General features: G+C 51.4%; 1 protein-coding gene across 16 annotated transcripts in view; it reads left to right on the top strand.

The window, feature by feature from the left end:
* Nucleotides 1-23,219, top strand: part of MAPT (microtubule associated protein tau) — a 104,367-nt gene that overhangs the window by 71,844 nt on the left and 9,304 nt on the right. For 6 of the 16 annotated variants that reach the window (XM_074343412.1, XM_074343414.1, XM_074343411.1 and 3 more), the window contains 7 exons: nt 2,051-2,248; nt 3,324-3,456; nt 4,552-4,605; nt 6,575-6,840; nt 16,716-16,808; nt 20,224-20,305; nt 21,717-21,829. In XM_074343412.1, coding sequence (XP_074199513.1) covers nt 2,051-2,248; nt 3,324-3,456; nt 4,552-4,605; nt 6,575-6,840; nt 16,716-16,808; nt 20,224-20,305; nt 21,717-21,829 — 939 coding nt within the window. The remainder of the gene's footprint in view (nt 1-2,050; nt 2,249-3,323; nt 3,457-4,551; nt 4,606-6,574; nt 6,841-16,715; nt 16,809-20,223; nt 20,306-21,716; nt 21,830-23,219) is intronic. The other 10 variants (XM_074343421.1, XM_074343426.1, XM_074343427.1 and 7 more) reach the window with 6 other exon arrangements.

Here is a 23,219-nt window from a genome sequence, read left to right on the forward strand (position 1 = left end):
CAGTGATCTGCCACCTGACACAGAGGGTTCTGGAAAAGCCCTGGAAGAGAGGACCTGTGAGCAGGCCGTGAAGGGAGCATGAAGGGGGTGTTGAGAAAGTCCATTCTGAGGAGGGGGGGACAGCACAGGCAAAGCCCCGGGAGCCCGGGGAGACAAGCTGGTCCGGGAGCTCTGAGCCGATCGGCGTAGTTGCTGCCCAGCTTGGAGCGGGGCTGACCCGCACCCTACATGCCGAGTGGACCCCTGGGCCGTAGGCGGTAGATGCCGTCCTGAGCTCTGCCAGCCAGTCTTCAGAAACCCCACCAGGAACAGAAAACTGCTCGCCACCAAAACTGCACCCAGGACACGCCCGTCCCTTCCAGCTATAGTTTACTCTCCTCAGTGACTGTGCATCTCGGAAAAGTTCCCGTAACTGCACAGTAGTGATTTCCCTGGAAAATCTCACTGGGGCCCTAGATGAAGACCTGTTTTGCTTAAAGGTATTTAAAATGCCCCACAGTCGTGCTGCCTGGGTCTTACCAGTCCTCAGGCCTGATGGAGTTCTCAGATGCAGAATAGAAGCCCTGAGAGCTTGGTCATGTGTGTTGAGGGTCGCTCCCCGGAGTGCCTGCCCTGTGGGAAGTCAGGGTTCACCATCACAGGACCCTAGTGGGATAGCTGAGGGTTCCGTGGGAACTTGGTGAGGGGAGCAATAGCTCCTTGCCAATCACGATGCCCACTTAGGAGAATCCCGGCCTCATGCCGGCATGCCTTCTGTTCATTCATCCGTCCGTAAGATGTCCCAGTCCTGGAGTTGCTCATGGCCTTACAGTGAGGGGTCCAATCTCTCACCAACTTTGGGAGCACTGCCAGCTGACGGGGACTTGTGCAGCTGGGGAACAAGGGGTTGCCAGTACCCACCCTCAGCTTTTCTTGTCAGCAGCCCCAGGGCCTCAGCCTGCATCCCTGCCCTCACATTCCTGCTCCGTCCATCTTGCCCTCTTCCTCCCCAAGGCTGGCTGTGTCCCAGGGATAACAAGAAAACAAACCTTCTAAGCCTAACGAAGTCTTGGGTCAGGACCCTGCTCTGTAGCTCTGACCCCCTCTCTGGAACACCTCTGGACTTGGCCTTGCAGTTTTATTCCTGAAGGCATGGCCCCTCCCCCTCCCAGACCACCCTTCTCCACCAGGGCCAAGCATCCTGGTCAAAGTCCCCTAGAGGCAGTCAGGACAAACCACGGGTACCAGTCCCACCCATCACATGCATCTCTGTGAGGTCATCCGGCTCCCAGACACCTGTCCCACTGGCCGTCTGCCTCACCCAGGCTGTTTCCTTAGGTGGGTCGTGTTCAGGAGTAAACACTGGCTAGATTATGATTCACCAGAGAGTGCTCAGTTTGGGGACTTTAATCAGAAAGCGCACTCACGTCCCTGCGTGCAAGCACAGGTGTGAGAGAGGTCAGAATCTCCAAGACCTGGGGCAGGCATAGTCCTGATGTTAGCAAGGATGATTCTAGCAGTGTGATGTGATGGAAGAGGGCTAGGGTTAGGGGGCCAGCATGAGCTCCCCAACTGGAATTGAGCAGAAGGTGGGACGCTTATACCCATGAAACACTGGAGATGTTTTCTTGAGAAACATCCTAAGAATCATATATTTTTGGTAATCTCTATCGACTCTTTGGGCATGAGACACCTTTAAACCAGTATTCTCCAAAGTGGGGGGCCCAAGTAGATCCAGGGGGCTGGAGAAAGAACATAGTAGAGCATGTCTCCATTTTTCATCTTCTCTTTTAAAAGTTCTGTCATACGTAAGTTTTATCATGTACGTGGTATGTTAGCATCGTAGTATATGTGTTAGCTGGTGAATACCTACGAGCACATGAGATGCCTGGTCACTTTCTGTTCTTCCTGATAAGAAGGACTGATAAGGGTACATGATCCAAACAGTTTGGAGATCATGGCTTTAAACCATTACCTGCCTTATTTATGTTTTAGTTACTGTCCTTTTTCAGTTTGTTCTTTCCCCCATGTGCTGACTTTTATTTTGATTTTATTTATGTTTATGTTTAAGACATCCACACCTTCCTCTGCTAAAACCCTGAAAAATAGGCCTTGCCTTAGCCCTAAACGCCCCACTCCTGGTAGCTCAGACCCTTTGATCAAACCCTCCAGCCCTGCTGTGTGCCCAGAGCCATCTTCCTCTCCTAAACACGTCTCTTCTGTCACACCCCGAACTGGCAGTTCTGGAGCAAAGGAGATGAAAGTCAAGGTAAGGAAACCACCTTTGGAAAGAATCAGGCTGCTCTACTGTGGTTTTCAAATGTGTGCTGTTCTAGCTGCAGGGACCTTTCTTCAGATAAGCTTTTACCTGGAAGCACCGTGTAGAACAGTTAAAATTCTGGCTGAAGCGGGGGAAAGCGGACACAGCGCTATCCTTCCCCGCTCACCTTAGTCCCTGGTAGCAGCAGCCCCTAAGGCACCGGGGGGCACCTCAGTTTGAAAATCACCTCTCTGTTTGGGCTCCTTTGTCCATTCCCGGTTTTGGTAACTGGGAGTGCTTCCAGATTGCCTTGTTTGGGTTGGACAGCATCCCTCTGCAGCCATGCCTGTCCAACCAGTTCACTCCCTCCTGAACCATCTTGTAGTCCTCAGTTAATGTCAGTTTCTATTTTGAGTTTGTGTTGTGTGTCAAGGTCATTGACCGGGTCCCCAGACCCAGTCACCGTCCCGGGTCAGCTGACAGTGCTTGTGCACCTGCGCTCCACCTCTGCCTGGTTTGCTAATTGCCACTGGAGTTCACCACTAAGGGCTCTTAGCACACCTGAGGAGTTACTGAACCCTCACGCTTGTTTGGGAGAGAACAGAAGAATAGGACTGAGCTCTGTTACCACTCTTGGTCAGGTTCTACAAAGCCTCCAAGTGCCTCTGACACCAACCACCGCCAGTCAGATAAATCCCTGGGGGAGTCAGAACGATGTCTGTCCTCATAGGAAGGGTCTGCAGATGTCCTGCCCCCCACCCCCCGACACTGGGTGGATAATGAAGCTGATCATCGCTATAAGCTCTGTTGACTTTTTATTAAATACGTGAGCTCAACTTGTGCGGATAACTCATGTAAACAGTTCTTCCAGGAGGAAACAGTAGTCAGGACGCTTGGCATTTGGGAGGGGCTGTGGATTTGTGTGCCTGGCAGACTCTGTGATGTACAGGCATTTGGTCGGCAAAGGGTCACCCCAATCTTAGCTTTGTTTTGAGTCTAGGTGGTAGAGTGGGGCTGGCATTGACACCAGTGGCAGGAACCTTTCCCAATTGTGAAAACCACTCTCCGGTGCTTTGGTTTACAGGGGGCGGATGGTAAACCTGGAACAAAGATCGCCACATCTCGGGGAGCGGCCCCTTCTGGGCAGAAGGGCCCTGCCAACGCCACCAGGATTCCAGCAAAAACCACGCCCAGCCCGAAGACTCCGCCCGGCTCTGGTAAGAAGGATGTTCTCTGGCATCAGAGCTGGGGAAGAGCTCTCTACAATTAACCTCCTGTAGCTGATCGACGCCTGCACTGAGCACTAATATTCATTTTCTGTCTAATTCTTCTAATTTTCTGAGCTAGATCTTGAATTTTCCACGTTTTATCAGTGAAGAAATCAAGGCTCTGAGAGTTTGCACAACTAAGTCTGACCAGCGTTTTAAACATGAGGAAAACGGCATCACGTGACTCATAAGTGACGAAAAGGGGGCTTTTTTGAGCTTCTCCGACCCCAAGTTCAGGGCCCTGGGGAGGTGTTTTTAGCCCCCAAATGAGATGGCGTGGCACTGGCTCTCCGGAGATAGCAGCCTGGATAGGTCACTACAGGGACCTCACACAGGGTGCAGCCCCCGCTAACTTACTGGGATGTTAGGGACCTTCTGATAGAACCTGAGGGTCTTCACTGAGCCTGTTGCCCTGGGTTCTTGTGGGTACAACCCACTCAGCTCTGAGTACCAGGCAAGGCTTCAAAGAGCTATTTTAGTTTCCAGTGGGGACAGCCAGGCTGAGCATCTCTGTCCCCCTGCCCTGGTGACTATCCCAGGCAACTGGGTTGAGATTCTGCATGACTCAGGGTGTGTGATCTGCCTTGGCTCCAGGGCAGTGCTCGGCGCCCGGGGAGCTGGTACAGGCCGTGCGTGAGGCCTGGGCTGCTGCCCGGTGTCGCTGCTGCTCCTTGGCCCGGGGTGGCTGCTCACAGCCCTCGTCTGCCGTGTGTCTTTGCCGTGGTGTTTAGCGAGCTTGCCGTAGGATGGTGCCTGCAAGGATGGCTGCTCGTTAAGGCCAGCTGGTTGGTTTCCTCCTGTAGTGTTTCTCCTCTTGTATAGAATGTATATGATACAGGAGTAAGCTCTGGGGTCTTCCCTGTGGTCTCCTTGGCCTTGCTTCCTGCCAGACGGGGCCCCTGCTCCCTGAGCCCATTCCCTGCCCTGCTCGCCTCTGTGGATGGCCTGGCCGGGCATGGCTGGGCGCCTGCAGCGTGAAACAGGCTCTTAAGTCCTGCTTAAGCTTGACGATAATGAGGCTTTCTGTGGATTTTTCTTTTTAAGCTACCAAGCAAGTGCAGAAAAAACCACCCTCTGCAGGGGCAAAATCTGAGCAAGGTAATTCTGAGTCTGCTTCGCCCAGCGGGGTCAGCCCCTTTGCACACCTGGCTGCTGGTTGGCTTACGTTCTTAGAGCTGGGAGGATCTGCTTCTGAAACGTAGCTTCCCATGCTGAGCCTGAAGTTGGAACAAACAGAATTCCTGCGCCTCTTCTTGTGTGTGGTTTGTGCAGATGTGCCTGTCTGATGGGCCTTTCTAATCCTGTGTGTTCTCACCACCCAGCGCTGTGGGGTGGGGCCAGGGGAGCAGGCACCTCCAGCTGTTTGTGGGTGCTGGAGGTTTGGACTGTCCTTAACCAAGTCAGGTGTGAGATCCACACTGGCATTTATTAAACATGCACCCTGTGGACGATAGTCACTGTGCTGGGCCCTTCACCTGTTATTGCATCCATTCCCCAAAGCCCAGCACGGTGGGCTCCAGCCCCAGCCCCCACATCTTCAGATGAGGACACAGGCTTAGGGAGGCTGAGTGACTTGCCTGAATTCCCTCTGCAGTTCAGTGGCGCAGAAAGGATTTGAGGCCACCACCAAGTCCACTGGCCGGCCTGTGTGCTGTGGGTGAGGGATGGAGGGCCGGCAGGGGGTGGGTGTGCCCAGCCCGGAGGCTTCACTTGTCCTGTTGCCACAGAGCTTGACACCTTGAGAGATTTCCAACAGACACAGATTCAAACCTAAAACCCTCAGGGTTCACTCTCCCCTTGACAAGAGAAGTTGCCTCTTTTGTTGCACATGGCTTCCAACAAAGAGCTGCCCTTCTCCAGCTTGGTTCCCGGCAGGTCCCTGTTTGGTACAGATGGTTCCTGGGGCGGGGGCATCACTGGAGGGCCTGAGAGCAGGGGCGAAGCTAGACCACCACCCGGGCACAGAATCCAGCCCAGGGGCTCTCAGACTTGAGTCTGCTTAACAATCCCCAAGAGCAAGGGAAGCACCAGTTTTGCAGGCCCCTCCCCTAGAGATTCTGTCCTATCAGGGCTCGAAGGGGCCTGGAAATCCGCATCTTACAGGTCCCACACCCCCGTGGCTGGCAGCTCCGGGGATTCCGACACAGGAGTGCCTGGGCCACACTTGGTGAAACACAGATCCAAGAGGCAGACGAATAGCAAACTATTAAAGTGTGATGGGGGTGAGAAGTACAGGAAGAGAAGTGTGTTAGGGAGCCCAGGGCTGGGCCTGCTGGAAGAGAGGTGGTCCCAGCAGCCTTCCTGGAGGGCTTGCCCCCGCATTGAGTCTGGAAAGGTGTATTGCTCTTTGCTGTGCATGGGCATGGGGGGAAGGGTGTTCTTGGGGAGGGCAGGGCAGCATGAAGCCCCATGGCTTGTTTGGAGAGCCAGGGACAGATGGACACGAGGCAGCATACCGTTCTGGAGCCCAGGTACCTCAGAGGAGTTGGGATGCTGGGCGGAGGTCTGGGGGAAAAGGGGTCTTGAACCTGTTGAACAGCTTAAAGTTCACTCAGTGGTTAAAGAGTCTAATGGATCCAGACAAGGGTGGCCCCTGGCCCGTCATTACATCGTCCTTATTCAGGGAAGAGGCCATGTATCCCTGCCTGGCCTCACTCACTGCAGGCATCTCAATTATTTCCCTTTTCAAGTTGAAGCCCCTGAGCTCAGAGAGGGGAAGGGACTTGCCTGAGGCCGCACAGCTATCAGGAGCCTCTCCTGACCCCATGGCCTCGGAGCAGAGTTAGTCGCCCTCTGGGAAAAGGGGTACTGGGTGGTCCTTGGCAATCACTCTGTTGCTTCCCTGGGAAAAAGGGTATCGCCGTCCCAAAGCAGCAAGGCTGGGAAGAGGAGACATTTCCTCCATAGTGGGATTAAGGGCAGCCTCTTGCTGGTTTGGACGAGCTTCCAACCTTGTTCCCACTAACCTGATCCAGCCCTGAACCTGGAAATGGACCCCAGGACTGATAGCTCTTCTCCTATTCCCACCCAGCCTGGGTCCTGGCCTCACTCCCTCCTTCCTTTCCAGGTGATTCTGGGAAATCTGGGGACCGCAGTGGCTACAGCAGCCCAGGCTCCCCAGGCACTCCAGGCAGCCGCTCCCGCACCCCATCCCTGCCAACCCCACCCACCCGGGAGCCCAAGAAGGTGGCAGTGGTCCGCACTCCACCCAAGTCGCCATCTGCAGCCAAGAGCCGCCTGCAGGCTGCCCCTGGGCCCATGCCAGACCTGAAGAATGTCAGGTCCAAGATCGGCTCCACCGAAAACCTGAAGCACCAGCCGGGAGGTGGGAAGGTAAGGGCGTGCGGAGGACGCCAGGAGAAGGCGTGAGGGTCCCCACACCTGGGGTGGAGGTGGGCGAGTGCCCTCACCCTCCATAGTACAGTCCCCTCCCCAACCTCTTCAAGGAGAGACAGTGGGTTACGGTTCAGTTCTTTACTGGGGTCACCACCAGGCCATGAGTGTCCCACTCAGGGGAGAGAGAGTACCTGGTCGTCCCTCCTGCACTTTGGACCCTGCAGGTTGGACAGATCAGAGATTACAGGGGTGTAGCTCCATGACCTGGGGGTTCTCAGAGCCGGGCATCCACAGGGGCTCCCCCACTGCCTTGTGTTTAGGACGTGACACAACCAGTCTATACATGGGCATGTCTGGCGTTCGTTGGGCATTTGTTTAGGTCCCAGTTCTGGGGAAATTGGTGATTCCATTTGAACAACTGATTTTCCAGGGGCAAGTTGGTGCTCGTGAGATCTTTGGGTCTTGCAAAGGTGGAGAAAATGAGCTTCCAAGAGCCTGCGGTGGAGGGAAATGGGGACGGCCTGGACCCCATACCTCCTCTCCTTGTCCTGTCGTGTGAGTTTCCTAGGGTTGACATACAAAATACCACAGCCTGGGCGGCTTATCCAACAGAAATGTATTTCCTTATGGTTCTGGAGGCCAGAAGTCCGAGGTCAGGGTCTTGTCGGCAGGGTTGGTTTCTTCGGGGGCCTCTGTCCTTGGCTTGCAGATGCCACCTACTCCCCATGTCCTCACGTGGCCTTTCTCTGGCTGTCTCCATGTCCCAACCTCTTCTTATAAGGACACAAGTTGTACTGGATTAGGGCTCAACCTAATGAGCTCATTTTAACTTAATGACCTCTTTAGGACCCTGTTCCAAATACAGTTCCATTCGGAGGTACTGGGAGTTAGGACTTCAGCATATGAATTTGGGGGGCACACAATTCAGCCCGTAACAGCCCTCCCCACCCAGCACCAGGGAGGGGAACGGAGAGGGGAGAAGAGAGTGTGTGGGGACCAGGACCCCACTCTTGAGACCACGGATGTGTTGGGCCTTCCGGGCTGGGCCATTTTCGGGGCAGTGAGCCTCCTGGTGGGCAGGGGGAGCTCTGCAGAACCCTGAGCCAACGTTTCCTTCTCAGTCGGGAACCCCCAGCCAGGGCCTCCACACTTCTGATTGTATGAATCACTGTTGGCCGGGACCTGGGTCACCGCAGAGGGAGGGGGTCCTAAGGGCCTTCTGTCTGCGTCGGCGCTGCCCGGGAAACCCTGCGCGTTGCTCCCTGTGGAGCCTCAGGGCCTCCTGCTGGCCTTTCCCATCCTTGGGGTTCTGCCCAGCAGGGATGTCTGGGCACCCCTTGGGGTCTTATTGCCGCTGGTCTTTGGGCCACAGGGCTGGGCCCGGGCCGCATTTACCTTCCAGCAGTGTTGGCTGTGCTTCATAAAGATGCCTGTCTCCTTCCAGAAGAGGCTCTGGGGCAGCTGGCTGGGGCGCTGGCTTGAAGTTGACCCTTCCTTGAGGCTCTGGGGGCAGAGGGACCCCCAGGGAGAGGATTTCCAAGGTGGATGTTTCCCACAGGCGTTCGCACCCCTCCCTCAGTGCTGTGAGGGGTCCCGGTGTGCCCTGTTTTCATAGCACAGTTTGCCTCTGTTTTGAAAAATGAAAAGAAAAACCCCACATGGCCAGTTCTGCACCACTGAGGAGACTGTGGGGCTGTGACCAGCATGCTCTTCACAGTGAGAGGGAAGCCATGAGCAGCAGCGTCTCCCAGCCTGCAGGGCTCTGCCACACCCACCATCTCCCCCAGCCCAGGCTGCACCCCTGTCAGCCCTGAGTTCATCAAAGGTTGGCTTGGAGGGGTTGGGCACATTTGGCCTGGTTCTCGTAGCTCTGCCGAGAGCAGCAGGACGGGGCCGAGTGGGGAGGAACCCACCCAGGCTGCCCAGCCCTGGCCATGGGGGGAGAGGAGTCTGGCGGCCGAGGGCAGGTGACTCGATGCTCAGAGCGGAAAGTGGGAAGGAGCCCCAGGTTCCAGCTGCATCTCGCTGGGCACAGATGCGTGTCCACAGCAACTGAAGGGTTAAAGGAGAAAGGGGACTTTTCTTTGGGCTTTTTGGGGGAGGAGATGTGGGGAAGTGGCAGAGAGGGGCGTAACAGCTTCCCCTTAATTCAATGGAAAACCTGGAGAATTATGTGGAACAAGGAAAACCTGAGCCTTAACAACAAAGATCAGCACGTTAATCTCCAGGAAAAACAAAGAGAAGAGGAAAAAAGAAGGCACCTGGGATCCATGCAGAAGGCCATTTAACATGACTGGACTGAAGATTCCTTGAGGTCCAGGAAATCTTTGGGTCCCTGTGGCCTCTAGACATACAGTCAGTGCTCGATACGTGTTTATTCGGCTACAAAAGGACAACATGCTAAGAAATCTGAAGAATACCGCAACTCCCTGAATAGCTGACACATCGAAGGAGGAGCAGGAGATGGTCATGTTTGTCAACCTGCAGCCTGAAAACGACAGCAGATCAATCTAAATCATTGGTTGGAAAAAAAAATGTAAACATCTGTTTTCTGCTTTGTACTTTTCTGTTTTCATGATTTGCTGCAATGAACATGTATTGCTTGAAGAATCCAAAACACAATTACTTTTAAAGAAAAATGCAGATAATCACTTGGCCACTTTAATAGAACCAATTGGATTCACCAAAGATGAGGAGGGAAGGAAGGAGGGACCAGAGTTCAGCAGATCCGCACACCTGCCCCCTCTGTTCTCCTGCGTCTGCAAAAGAGAATCACCTGGGGCAGGGGCAGGAAAGGGAGGATACTTTTAAAACTTCCAGGGCCAGAGCCTCCACCAGGCCTGTGAGAATCTTGAGGGAGCCTTCCCAGGGCTCAGGCTGAGACGTCATGTCCCCAAATTCTTACCTACTCGCCTCTGGCCTTAACCACAACTACTGGACCCTCCCATGCACCCTGGATCTGATGACTGGTTTTCCTCTTCTGGTCCTGCCCCTGTTCCTATTTTCAGATTCCATGCCCCTGGCTCCTCAGACAACTCAGACCCAGCCCAGGCCAGCCCCTATGTCCTGCACCCGCTCCCCAAAGGTTTGTCCCAGCCCTGTTCTTTGAGGGGGCGGGAGAGGGGAGTTCAGACACAAGGAACCAGCATTTAAAACACATTAAACACACGCATGCGCGTGCGTACACACACATATTAAAAAAACACTGCCCACTGCAGGCGTGAGGGATGTGAAATTGATGTGATTGCGTCCTGGTGAGGGTGCAAACCCGCACGCACAGTCTTTTTGGATATAATGAAGGATTGTTCGTAGTTTTCGCAATTTAATTCTGCTAAATCAGTGATCTGCCAAAGGGTCTCGTGTCTCCTTCCTCTGGGCTAGATTGAAGGTCACCTTGACATCTTTGTGTCCCTGTGTCTTCGCACAGAACCTGATAATACAGTAAGTGCTGTATACTCAAACCTGAGGAAAGACCCGAAAATTCAGAAAAAGCTTTAAGCACAAAAATGAGCCTTGAGCTTTATTTATAATTGCAAAACAAGACAATTTAAATCTAACATCAAAGAGGTAATTAATAGTGATGCCATACTATAAAACACTAGATAGCCATTAATAATTATCATTGAAAAGGATTTTTCTAATTATAAAAATAATGTGTGTTTACTATTAAGTTAAAAATTAAATTGTATACATTTGTAGGTTAGGCTTGCTATCTGTATAATAAGCCCGTATAGAAGAAAGATAAATGTAACAAAACACTAATAGTGACTCATAGAGGTTGATTCTGATCAGCTAAAAGATTAAATGATTCTTTTTCTGTATTTTTTCCTTTCTCCTCAAATTTTCTGCAATAAAAACATTTCTAAAAGGGGGAAAAAAGGATACTAACAATTGTGACTGGAGGTGTTACCAGTAGATAGTAAAGGTAAAAGGACATAGAAAGTCCATGGAATTGAAGGGGAGTTAATAAATACTAGGAATTAAACTGTAGGGCAAAGGGTTTATCTGTTGTTAAGAGTTCAGATATTATGTCAATAATTTAAACCATAAAGAAAAATACCTACAAATACAGAGAAATAGAAATTGCACTTACCTGTTCTCTAAGCTCAGTGGAGTATACCAGAACTACACTGTGTGCATGTCAGCCACTTGACCACAAACACTTGAGAATTAAAACCCTTTCTTTGGGAGTGGATGTAACTCAATGGTAGAGCACATGCTTAGCATGCATGAGGTCCTCGGTTCTATCCCCAGTACCCCCACTTAAAAAAAAAAAGAATAAAAACTTTTCCTTGGTCACTGCTCATTAACTTTGGAAATGAAAATTCCTTTTCCAAGGACCTTGGTAACAGATGCCATACATTATGTGGTGATGCCCCCAAATTGTAGTTAAAAGGAGTTTTTAATTTTAAATGCTTTTATTACTTTAAAAAAATTAAAGACTGCATCATATAACTTATGTTCTTATTGTAGGGAAAAAAGAATTTAAGAAATAAGAATACAGAAACAAAGAGCAAAAATAAATTAGAAACACAGCCAGTAAAACAACATACAAGTATCAAAAGCTTTATTCGTACACCCAGCATTTCTGGGGCACCCCTGAGCGCCAGGCCCTGTGCTGAGAGCTCCTTCCCTGCTGTGCCCACGCCAGGGAAAGAGACATAGGAGAAGATAAAAGGGGCGAGACGGGAGGTTGGCCAGGGAAGGATATGCAGGAGGAAGCAGCCTGTGCCATTGAGAGTCTCCCACAGAGGGTCACCTGGGTTGTGCAGTGGCACCTACAATGTGAATGGTCACCAACAAGTCCGAGAAGACAGGATAGACCCTTGTTTGGGACCACCCTCAGTCTTTGAAAGGACAGCCCCCCCATTCAGCGTGCTGGGGACATAGGCTGAGAAGGAAAAGTGGAAAATTGCACGCAGAGGTATTCAGAGCAAAAGCAAAACAAAGCTAGAACTGACAGCAGCTGGTGTAGCAGAGGGCGTGGGTTAGGCTGGAGCTTCGCTCGTTTCTCATTTATAGGATAACTAAGGAGAGTTCTAACAGCTGATGGAGGGGAGGTTCCTGCTGAGTCTGCCGTGAACCGGTAGCTGGGGGTTTGCCCTGATGGCAGGACAGGATGGAGAAGAAAGACGGTGGCGGAGGGCACTACCCCCAGAGCCTCAAGGAGGCCGGCAGTTGAATAAGAGGGCTGGTATGGGCCCAGCCGAGGTTAAGGCAGCGCCAGCATCAGCAGCCCCTCTGTGTGGTCAGCGGAGAGCACAGGTATCATCCAGAGAGAGAGAGAAAAGTAGCCTTTGGGGCCGAGGCTGCCTGGTCAGGAGAACTGGGAGGATCCATGTGACTGCCCAGGTGAGAAGGGATGTGCGGGGTCATGACCAGAGTACAGGGTGGGGGTAGGGTGTTGATGATGGTTAGGTTGGCTTTGAGCAGATGGAGCTCACTTCCTCTGAGGATGTTCAGGCCTGTAGCTGGAAATGTGAAGGCCCCCGGTGGGATAGAAACCTACCAGAGCTGCATGTGGGGCTTGGAAAGTTTTGAGCTGCAATATTCCAGGTGGCCAGAAGATGGCGATGGAATGTTATAAGCGTCTGTCTCCATTCTGGAGACCTGAATTATTTTTAAAATTTGTTGTATCTATTGACAAAGTTTCAGGTATCATTTTTAAAAGTACACGTATAGAACATTTATGTAGGGTAAATAAAGTGAGTCTGTCCCTGGGATAGTTTGCTTGTCGTGGATCAGGGCCAGAGACTCAGCTGAACCTGGGCTGGGATGTCAGGCCCCGCAGACCCTTCTCTGGGACAGCCATGTAACTCTGAGACCCTTTTTGGCCTCTCTACCTGTACACAGCATCTGTGTTTCTGAAAAATCTTGTGAATCCCATCATTTTATAGAAGCTTGGGGGTAGTCACTGTTAAAAGGAACAGTATACATAATTCTAAAGGTGACTCCCTTTATTTGATCCCCTGGATCAGCTCTCAGGCTGACCACCTTGGACTGGTGGGTGTCCAGTGCCCACCCAGGTTAAATTCCCACCACAAGGTCCCAGCCCCCAGTCCTCAGCACTTTTGACCCTAGTGAGGCCAAGCCAGGCCCAGCCAGCCCCAGGCAGTGCTGGAGACAGGCATCACCAGGGATGGCCTGTGGACACTCGGCCAGTCTGGGAGCTCCTGCGGGGAGGGCTGGGCCACCCAGAGCACTTCAAGAGATCTGAGCCCAAACAGAACCAGATCAAATTCTGATGAGGATTTGGAACCATTTCAGGTCTCCAGGAAACAGATTAAACTAGAGTGTACCCACCCCCAGCCTCACCCCACCCTAGCCTCTCCAGGGTCAAACCCTCACCATGGCATTTATCCCTTGATAAGGAGTCCCCCAGATCAAAATTGGGAGCTTCCAAACAGTTTTTTTTTTTTTCCTTTGATGGGTGTGTTCAGTGTCTGCCCAGAGCTGAGTCTCAATAGCATACATTCATTCCAGCTGAGAAATTAAGTTTCAGGATTCCAGTTTCATCATGCCAACCTTTTTTCTCCTTTCTGTAAACCCGCCATTCTGTAAAGGGTGTTGACTTAATTTGACGACTAACAGTAATTCAGGTATGCTTTGTAAATATCCTTGTGTCTCCTGCCAAATCCCACAAAAGCTTTTTGCCTTTTTTTGTGGGATTGGAATGAGATATAAGCCACATGGAGAAAACATTTCTGTGTGTTGCACATCTTGTTATTGCTTAATGTCTCAAGTCATTTGATGAATTTCTTGTAAGGATTAGTACAGAAAACAAGGCTATCCTCCTTGAAAAACTGGTAAGTTTTCTTTGTCGGATTATGTAACCCATTATACTTCCCTTTTTGCCTTGGCTTTCAGGAAGCTCAGAAGTATATGTAATGATCAGTCTTATAATTGTCAGTCCGTCCTGATGACCTCCTCTTCTTTTACTACCATCCTTTACATTTCTTATTTTATTATTTTGTGTGTTGGTGTGTGTTTTCTAATTCTACACTTCAGTTCTTATGTGAAAGCAGGCAAGTCTGCTTCTGGGACTTATCCAGTGGAAAGTGAATAAAAAATGATCCCCAAAGCAGGTGTTCATGTGGGATTCCTTGAAATTTGTGGGTGGGACAAACTGATTCAAAGACATTGTGTGGAGGGTGACAGCAACTCCATAAGAAGCAGGGTGGGAAAACCTGTTCCACCTCCTCATCCCAGCTCCAGCCTGGGCTGAGGCACTGCAATGTTGTCTCCTTGCTGGCAGGAGAGACTTCAGTGCTCATCAAGATGGAGTATTGTTTTTATTTGGTTTATGAGACAACAGGCTTGCGGACAGCTCAGGAGAAATCTTGTTACATAGATACCCGTGGCCGCAGAAACACCAGGATCTAGGTTCCTGTGTGGTTCTGCCGCTGACTTGAGAAAGTTGCTGAACCTCTCTGGGCCTCAGGTGGCCTCTTCGTCAGGTCGGGGATGGCAGGTGAGAAGGGTGATGTGGAATTAGGTATTTAACCTCTATATGAGGGGTGGTGTTTACACTTAATAAACCAGAGGAAGAAATTTACAAAGGGAGAATTTGAGTATGTAAAAATGCCAACATTTGTATATTAGAAAAAACTACACAGTACCAGCAAAAAGGGGGCAAAAGAGTAATTTTAGTCATAATTAAATGCAAAATAAGCTAACAATGCAATCCTATTTATTTTAGTCAAGGAAGTAAGCAAAACAATTTTTTTTAATGTACAGTACTGGCAGCAATATGGTGAAACTGACTTTCTCAACAGTGCTCACGGAATACATTAATCCAACCTTTTTTTTTTTAATCCAACCCTTTTAGAAAGCCATTTGAAGAATTGTATTGAGAGTTTCTAGAGTGTTTTATAACTTTGACCCAGAAATAGAATTTCTGGCACTCTATGCTATGAAAATAACATGATATGGGAAAAACTCCTTGCAGAAAGATGTTCATGTGAGGCTGTTTATATTATATAAAATGGAATCAATACAGATATCTGATAGCACAGATACCACAAAATGGAATGTGACATTTTTTTTAAATAATGCTTTTGATGACTGTAGAACATGGCAAATGCTTAGGATATGATGTTACTTAGTAAAGCAAGATATAAAGTTGTATGTACACAATAATTACTATCATTTATATGTCTATGATGGTATAGCTCAAATGGTAGAACATATGTTTAGCATGCGGAGTCCTGGGTTCAATCCCTAGTCCCACCCCTAAAAATAAATAAGTAAATAAACCTAATTACCTCCCCTCCTAAAAAAAAAAAACCTATATGTCTATGATGGTAGTTTTATTTTTATATATATGAGACCTCAAGAGAATACAAGAAAATGCAGTAGTGGTTGTGTTAAGGTAGCCAAAAACTTTTGTTTTTCCTTTTTTGAACGCTTTTCAAATCATATGTTACTTTTCTAATGAAAAAAAAAACATAGCTTTTTACTTTAAAGGAATATGAAAGAAAACAAAGATTCACACCAGTAAAATTTTTAGATTCAGACCAGTAAAATTAAGAAAAAAACTGAGGATGGGGGTCTAAGAGAAGATGATTATATTTTTATTTCGCCAAGTTAAGGACATCTAAAAATAATAAATATTATCTCCTGTAAATAATAATTAATAATTTAATAAAGGAAAGACTATTTTAAGACTAAAAAGTAGGATGGACAAATTTTGCTATCTTGTCCTCATTTTCTCATTTGGCTGAGGACCTGTGGACCCACTGATGGCCAGCTCTGGTTCCTGGGTGAGAGTTTGGGACCCTTCTCCCTAGATGAGGCCCTGACCCCCAGCCTCAGCTGTCATCTGGGGCAGCGGCGCTCACCTGGTAGCAACTTGAGGTCTTGGTACAATTTCCAGAATTTCAGAGGGCAATGCTGGTTTTTAATTGGGGACTTCAGTTGGCAGTATTTATGTCTGTGATTAATAGAAACTTAAGGCCCTAATGGGAGACATCTGGTGATGAAGATGTTATCAGAGCTCCAGCCAACAAAACGTAGAGTTTCTCAACTCGCCTTCTCTGTGCCGTGGTTTTCTGTGTATTTCATAGTTTTTAGACAAACTGGGTAAAAATCCTTCTCCACCGGAACATTGATAGCCACACACCTCCTTGGTGCCTGGAGAAAGGAGAGCTTTGCAGAAGTACAGTGAGATCACTACTGCCTGGGTCACACCCGTTCAGGAAACCTGTGGGATGTTGCCCAGCTCCCTCTGAGCACCTGGTGGGGTTGCGGGTGGAAGGATGCCTTTCAGGAGGCAAAGTCTTCCCACAGATAGGGGTCTGGATTTTTGCCATAAAACCACCTGTGTCTTCCCCTGAAGGCAGTGATTCTTGAACCTCACTGTGCATGTGAACGAAACTCCAGGGGAGCTTTTCAGAAGCACAAAGATGGAAATTCTAATTCTAGGTCAGGGGTGGGGTCTGAGATTTTTTTTAAAAAAAATATCTGCAGGTGATTTCAGTGCCTAACAGGCTTGAGTATAAAGGTCACGGTGAATGTTCCGATGGATCTGACCACAGTTGGAATTTTTTTATTTATTCGTTTAATAACGTAACTGAGCACATTTGCTCCGTCCCAACCTGGTGGAAACTCACCTCCAATATTTAGGGCTACGAGGGGCCTCTGTAAAGGGAAGACCCGCTTCCTGATGGATGTTTTGTAAACCCAGTGCTGTAAGGTGGGGTCCACCTCCAACCACTCCTGGTTCTGGAATGCGATCTGGGGCAGCTTCCCCGGGAGGTGTGACTCAGCCTACTCGCCCCGCCCGCAGCCAGACAGCGGCGGCGAGTGTGTTAGTGCGGGGCAGATGCATCTGGGTGTGGTGTGTCACTCATCCTTTTTTCTGGCTATCAAAGGTGCAGATAATTAATAAGAAGCTGGATCTTAGCAACGTCCAGTCCAAGTGTGGCTCAAAGGATAATATCAAACACGTGCCAGGAGGCGGCAGTGTGAGTACCGTCACACTTTCCCTGCGCCGCGCTGCGGTTCCGGGTCGGAGAAGTGGCATGAGTGTCTGTACTTGCGAGACATTGCACAGAATAAACCATTCTCAGGCTTACAGTCTATCGGGGTCCCCAAGTGAACGTAGCCCAGGCTGCCCACACCCGTGCCCACAGTTCCAGGAGGGGCGCCGCGGCCCGCGCGGAGAAGATGGTCCTCTCTCCCTCCGGTTTCTGGAGGCCAGGTCCTCACAGCGTAAGACCCGTCATCGCTCCCGCTTGCCGGGAGCCCCGCAGCCCGTTTGAGGTTGGGCTGGAGGGGGCGGCACCTGAGACTGGGCTCTGTCGCCGCCCCCTCCATCACCTGGGCAGGTTCACGCCAAGTGCCCCACGGTGGACAGCTGGCCCGCCTCTTCCGAGGAGGGAACACGAGGTCTTTACTGTTCTACCTCTGAGCATGCAGAGGACCGGCTCTGCTCACGTGTCTTCTGCGTTTGGGAGGGTTGAGCTGACTGCTAAGCCTCTCAGCTCATGTTTGAAACCAGCTCCACGACCCGGCAGAGACTACAGATGGGAAAGAGCCCAGCAAAAGTGCACCAGGGATCTGTCTGCAGCCAAGAGTGGGCAGAGAAATGCTGCTTTGAGCTCTTTTAAATTTGGCTTCCTCCAGGTGTTCCGTGAGACTTCTGTGTCCCCAGTGTGTGTGTCCCTGGGATTTGGGCCTGGCATCCTCATTCTTGCGGGCCCGTGTGATTTACTCTGCGTTATCCGGCCCATTCACCAACAGTGGATGCGAACTCAGTATCCTGAGGCTCAGCCTCCTTCTCTGCACCCCCCAGCCTCTCTTGATCAGCTGTAGGCAAGTGTTTAAACACACTGCGGAACAGGAGGTTTGGACCCTTTGAGGTCCACCCCTAGGAAGGAGGATGGTTTCCCAGAGCAGGCACCTCACTCCTGACTGGCAGTGCCAGGGTGATAGTGGGAGCCCCCGGTGGGCTCTCTCCAGAAAATGCTCTCTCTGGGCCCGCGCATCACCTGTGTACAGTCCTGAGGGTTTATTCTTGCAATGTGCTGCTGCCTCCTGCCCTGAGCACCCAGGTCCTGGCTCTGTCACTGATTCCTCTGTGGTCCCTGGGAGTCACGGGCACTCACCAGAGGCTGCTGCATGGCGCTTCATTAACGCTTCCTCACCAGTGTCTGCTCAGTGTCTCCCCCTGTGCCCGCAGCCCCTGCTCTTCTGTCCCACTGCCACCTTGTCTTTGGCCCAGAGAAGGAAAGAGAAGGTATGGGGACCGCCCCACCCCCTGCCAGCGGTGATTGTGGGCTCCGTTGCTGTTTTAGCTTTGACTCCTGGCTCCCTGGCTTCACTGCAGATGGCAGTCTCTGACCAGAGGAGGAAAGACATGTGCTTTCCGGTTTAACTTGTGTCTGGTCAGCTGGCTAGGGGGGTGTGCTGCTGAGGGCAAGGCTGCAGGGTCCAGTAGCCCAGCAGGTGACCGCTCATTCAGGCAGAAGGTGGGGGGAAGGAGTGCATTCCCACTGCAGATGGCAGTGCCCAGGACATCAAGGGACTTCCTCAGGATCACCTCCCGTCCATCCTGCAGTCTCTGCTGGCCTGTGGGCTAGCTGCTGACCCGGCACAGAGCCACAGGATACCCCGTGCTGGCCTCGGGCACTGTCCTTGGCTTGAGGCGGCCACTGCTTATTTGCAGAGGAGCCTCACAGAAAGCTCTTCTCCTGGTGAAAGGTAGTTGGGGGGTTACGAGCTCCTGCACAGTGTCAGTCCCAGGCGTTTGGGGGGCAGTGGACCCCTGGCCTGGGTGCTGGCCTCTGCTTGCTCCTCTCCTTTCCCTCCTCAGCATGGAGGTGACTTCCCGGCAGGCAGGCCCTGCCCTTTCTCCATGTCAGGATTCTCCCTGCCTCCTGCCTGGCTCTGGGCTTCACTCCAGGGCCTGGCCTTCTCCTCCCACCCATCCCTGCCCTGGCTCCCACCCTCACCCATTCCTTTCCCCTCCCTGCCAAACAAGGTTCTCTCTTCTCTGCACCCCCACCCTCCTTCTTGCTCACAAGTTACCCCCTCCAGGATGAAAGGAAGAGAAGGGAGTTATGGTGACACCTTCATCTCCCTTACTGGGAGTTCCCACAGCCCTGCGCCCCACCCCCTTCAGTGCCCCACCCCAGAGCACACACTCCCCCCAACCTGTTCTCAGAATCCATCATTAACCCCTCACCCTCAGAGGTGCCAGCTCCCCACACAGGCCTGTCCACCTGTCAGCCTCAATCAACTCCATCAGTATTGGCAAGTGCCAACATGATTTTGATTAACTAAAATAACTTGGGACTGTTCCAGATGGTTTAGACCTAAGTAGAAACTCCTCCTTTTTTTTTTTTTCTGATGTCCCCAGTAAAATCATTCTCAGGCACGGGGGAGCAGGGGCCACCTGACCCCCTGTTGACTGGCCTCCTGTACCCTCATGTGACCTCACACAAGGTCTCTCTGGAGGCCTTGGGAAGTGTCACCCAGTGATCATCACTGACCTTTCACAGCCATGGCTTTGTAGAGACTCCGTCTAGGAGACCATCTGCTGGTGCGGGGTCCCCACGGGGTGCTTCCTTCGGAGGGCGGCGCGGGGGCCGTCATTCCCCTTGGGAGGGTGGGCTGTGTTCTGGAGCCCTCAGGCCTCCGCTACCTGTGTTGGTGCAGACTCCCTGAGACACTAAACCTGTGATTTCTTCTGTGCCGCCTGCCTGTCCTGCTGGTGTCACTTTGCTCCTTTCGGTAAAGAACCGAAATGCCCAGGACACCGTGTGCCCGGCTGCCAGCTGGCTCTTAGCTCTGACTGAGTCTCGGGACTGGCCTCAGTCCCGCTCGCGGATAGTCACTGCTCTGCGGTGGGGGTGCGGGGTTTGTGAAGTTCCTCCGGGGAGAAAGTCCACCTCACAACCCCGCACTGCCTGCCCTCTGCTCTCAGAGGCGCAGCAGAGACAGCCCTCTCGCTTTTCTGAGATTTTGCAAATGCTGCAGAAATGGTTTATATTGAACCCTTCTTTCTTTATGTCCTCACTGAATGTGATCTGTCCACTCATGTCAGGAAAGAGAATGACCTTTTTACATGTGTTTGTTAAACCAATGGTGTGGGCCCGGCACAATGGCCAAATATCCCTGTTTTTCCCCGGGGGTTCCTGTCCCATGGGACTGAAGGGGCTCCAGTTATTTTGTGAAGACCCTGCTCCCCTGGGGCAGGGTTGGCAGAATTCCCACAGCAGTTTCCCACCACCACTAGGATGTGTTCCTCGCGGCAGACAGGACGCACTGTCTGAGCAGGGCCTGGACAGACACAGCTGCTTCCCATCCTGTTATGCCCCTAATAAAATGATCCTGTCTTACTCTCTTTGTCTCTTGCTCGTCCTCTCTCACCTCCAGGTGCAAATAGTCTACAAACCAGTGGATCTGAGCAAAGTGACCTCCAAATGTGGCTCATTAGGCAACATTCATCATAAGCCAGGTAGAACCTTGTAAAAGGCAAGGATGGGGCGGGGCGGGGCGGGGCGGGGTGGGGCGGGCGGTGCCTTCTCTGAAAGTGGTGGGGAGGATTGATGGGCTGGACGATCTGGGAGGGTGTTGAGGGTGGAGCTTGCTGGCACCTGAGTGGTGTGTTGCTCCAGAGTAGGGCCAGGCTGACCAAGACCAGGTGAGGAGGGAGGGCAGGCACTGGTCTAAATCCTAACCCATGGTTTAACCCATGGTTCTCCAAGTGGGTTCTCCACCTGGGGCCTCTAGTGCTGGGGAAAGATCTGGTCTGGCCCCCGAAGGCTGGCTCTGTGGATGTCCCAGTGTGGTCCTCAGTCAGTAGAGGGGCACTTCACCAACTGTACCAGCTACAGCATGGGACCTCTGGGCCACTGCCATGCCCCTGCTGTGACTTCATTTCAACAAAGTGATGCTGTTGGAACACACCATGCTTACCCTTTTCCTCCCCATCTCAGACGTGTAGGAACCAGTGCTCTCTATAGACCTTTCTGCGACAGTGGACTCTTCTCTCGTGTTTTGCAGTATGGTAGCCACTAACCACACATGGCTATTGAGCATTTGAAACATGGTTGGTGCAGCTGAGGAAATGAACTAATTTTATTTAATGAAAACTTAAGTAGACACAGGTGGCTAGTAGCTACCATCTTAGCACAGATCTGGATTCTAACTCCCACCTGTGAGTCCGGAGCAGGGACTTCTGCCTTAGGTCCTGTTCAGAGCAGAGATTGTTAGTTGAACCATGACTATAGAAGAGAAGACTGTCAGAAGCACAGTCTAGAAAGTGTGTCATTATTTTCTGTCTCCCTTGATCATTTTGTGGGAGTGTATTCTTTCCCAGTGAAAACTGTCCCTTTACTGGGGCGCCCATCCTGCCACACGGTGGAGCAGCTTTTTTGAGTGGCTTTTCTCTGGAAGGCCCAAGAAAGTGATGTAGAGTCTCTTCCTCAGGCCATGTCTCCCATGCTTGGGTGTTGCATTGAGTGTCCGAGGAGGGAGAAAAGGTCAGGACCCTTCCCTATTAAGAGCGCATTTTGCCACGTACTTTAATTCTGAGGTCTTACAGGGCTGTAGCTTACAGGATGTTGACATAGAGAGACTTGACTCTTTGGAAGCCAACCAGTTTAGAATTTAGAATAATTTCTCCTGAACTGAACTGTCATTTACCTTTGCATTATCTAAGGAGGAAGAGTTTGCTAAATAAATATTTACTGTACACCCTGATTAGAAAGATGAAGCAAACTGTTTTCAGGCCCTTTGGAAGGACTTACTCCAAAACCACACTAAAAAAAAGGCTAGCCGTATCTCCTCCTAAAGGTTGGCACCTGCGTGGAATCACTTGCTTGGCCCTCACTCAAGGCTCGGTGCCCATGTGTGCTGTGTTCCAGGAGGTGGCCAGGTGGAGGTAAAATCTGAGAAGCTGGACTTCAAGGATAGAGTCCAGTCGAAGATCGGGTCCCTGGATAACATCACCCACGTCCCTGGCGGAGGGCATAAAAAGGTAAAAGGGCGAGGCAGGGAGGTGGCTGCCCTCGCATATAGATGTAGCAGAGTCAGGCGGGCACGTCTCGTCCAGCTTCGCGGAGCAGGAGGGCTGCAGACCCTGCACTGACTGACTTGATGTGGATTCTCAGCAACCAGCAGGCCTGTGGGGCTCAACCTGAGCGGCTGGTTGGGGTCCCTTGGGAGCTTTAATAGACTTGATGCCGGGTCCCCCCACCCCGGGAGAGCCTGACTGATCGGTCTTAGCTGTTGTCTGGGTGCCTGGTGCTTTTAAAACCCCCAGGTGACTCCTAGTGCCATGAAAGGTGAGAGCCAAGGACCCTAGGCCCTGTGGTTGACAAGCGTCCACAAGAGGAAGTGGCTGTTGCCAAAGCCAGCTGCTGCCACCATGAGCAAGTCATGGCAACACAACCCAATTTTCTAAAAGAGTCACTAAGCAGTTAGAGCAAAACAGTGATGCTGGGATCCAGGTTTCAGCATGGGGAGGCTGCTGGACGGAGGACATGGGCGTTCCCTGCAGTCTTTAGAGACGCCAGGTCTTGCTCACTCTCCGTGCCGTCAGGGTGCGGTGGGGGCAGGGGACACTGGCAGCTGCCTCTGGGCCCATCACAGGAGGCTGTCCTGTGGCTGCATTTTTTCTCTTCTGCATAAATGAAGCAAAGCACACTCTGGGTTTCCTGCCCACACCTGCCCTGAAGTTCTGCAAGTGGCTCCCTTTCTAGTCTTAAGTGTCTCCCAGCAGCTGACTGAGGAGTGGCCAGGAGAAGGGATGGCCCAGAACAGGCATAGAAGCTGAGATCCAGCCCAGTGTAAGCAAGGGAGCTGCCCAAGGGGGCCCTGCTGGTTGGAAGTGGCAGCCGGGCCATCTTTCTATCGCATCACACTGTGATTGGTGGCAGCTAGAATTCCCTTGGCCGTCACCACCCCTCCCCCAACGCCCGTTCACCACCTCCACCTCTGGTTCTTAACAGGCACGGCCCACCTCATGTTTGCATGAAGGCCCCACAGTGTCGTTTTGGAGAGGCACTTGCTGGCGTTTTCTTAAAGCAGAGGCTGCAAACTGAGACCTCAGGGCAGACCTGACCCACCAACGGAGCCCCGCCCAAGGCTGAGGGGAGGACAGGGTACTGGTCACCCCACCATCCCAGTGCTCCCTCTGGACTCCCTGACCGTCACACTTCCACACACTTTCCCAGGTGCAGGAATACTTCTCAGTGCCTGGATCTCTATCCAAAGTGTGAAGACAAAGAGGGTCCCTGAATGCCTCAAGGGAAGTAGGGGCAGGACCCAGTTCTTCCAAGGAAGTGGAGAAGGTTTTCTGCAAAAGGCCAGCTTGTTTCTGTCTGCACTCCAGCCCTACAAGATATTGAATATAGTTCCTTGTGCTA

Source organism: Camelus bactrianus, chromosome 16 (genome assembly GCF_048773025.1).
Source record: "Camelus bactrianus isolate YW-2024 breed Bactrian camel chromosome 16, ASM4877302v1, whole genome shotgun sequence".
NCBI classification, from domain to species: domain Eukaryota; kingdom Metazoa; phylum Chordata; class Mammalia; order Artiodactyla; family Camelidae; genus Camelus; species Camelus bactrianus.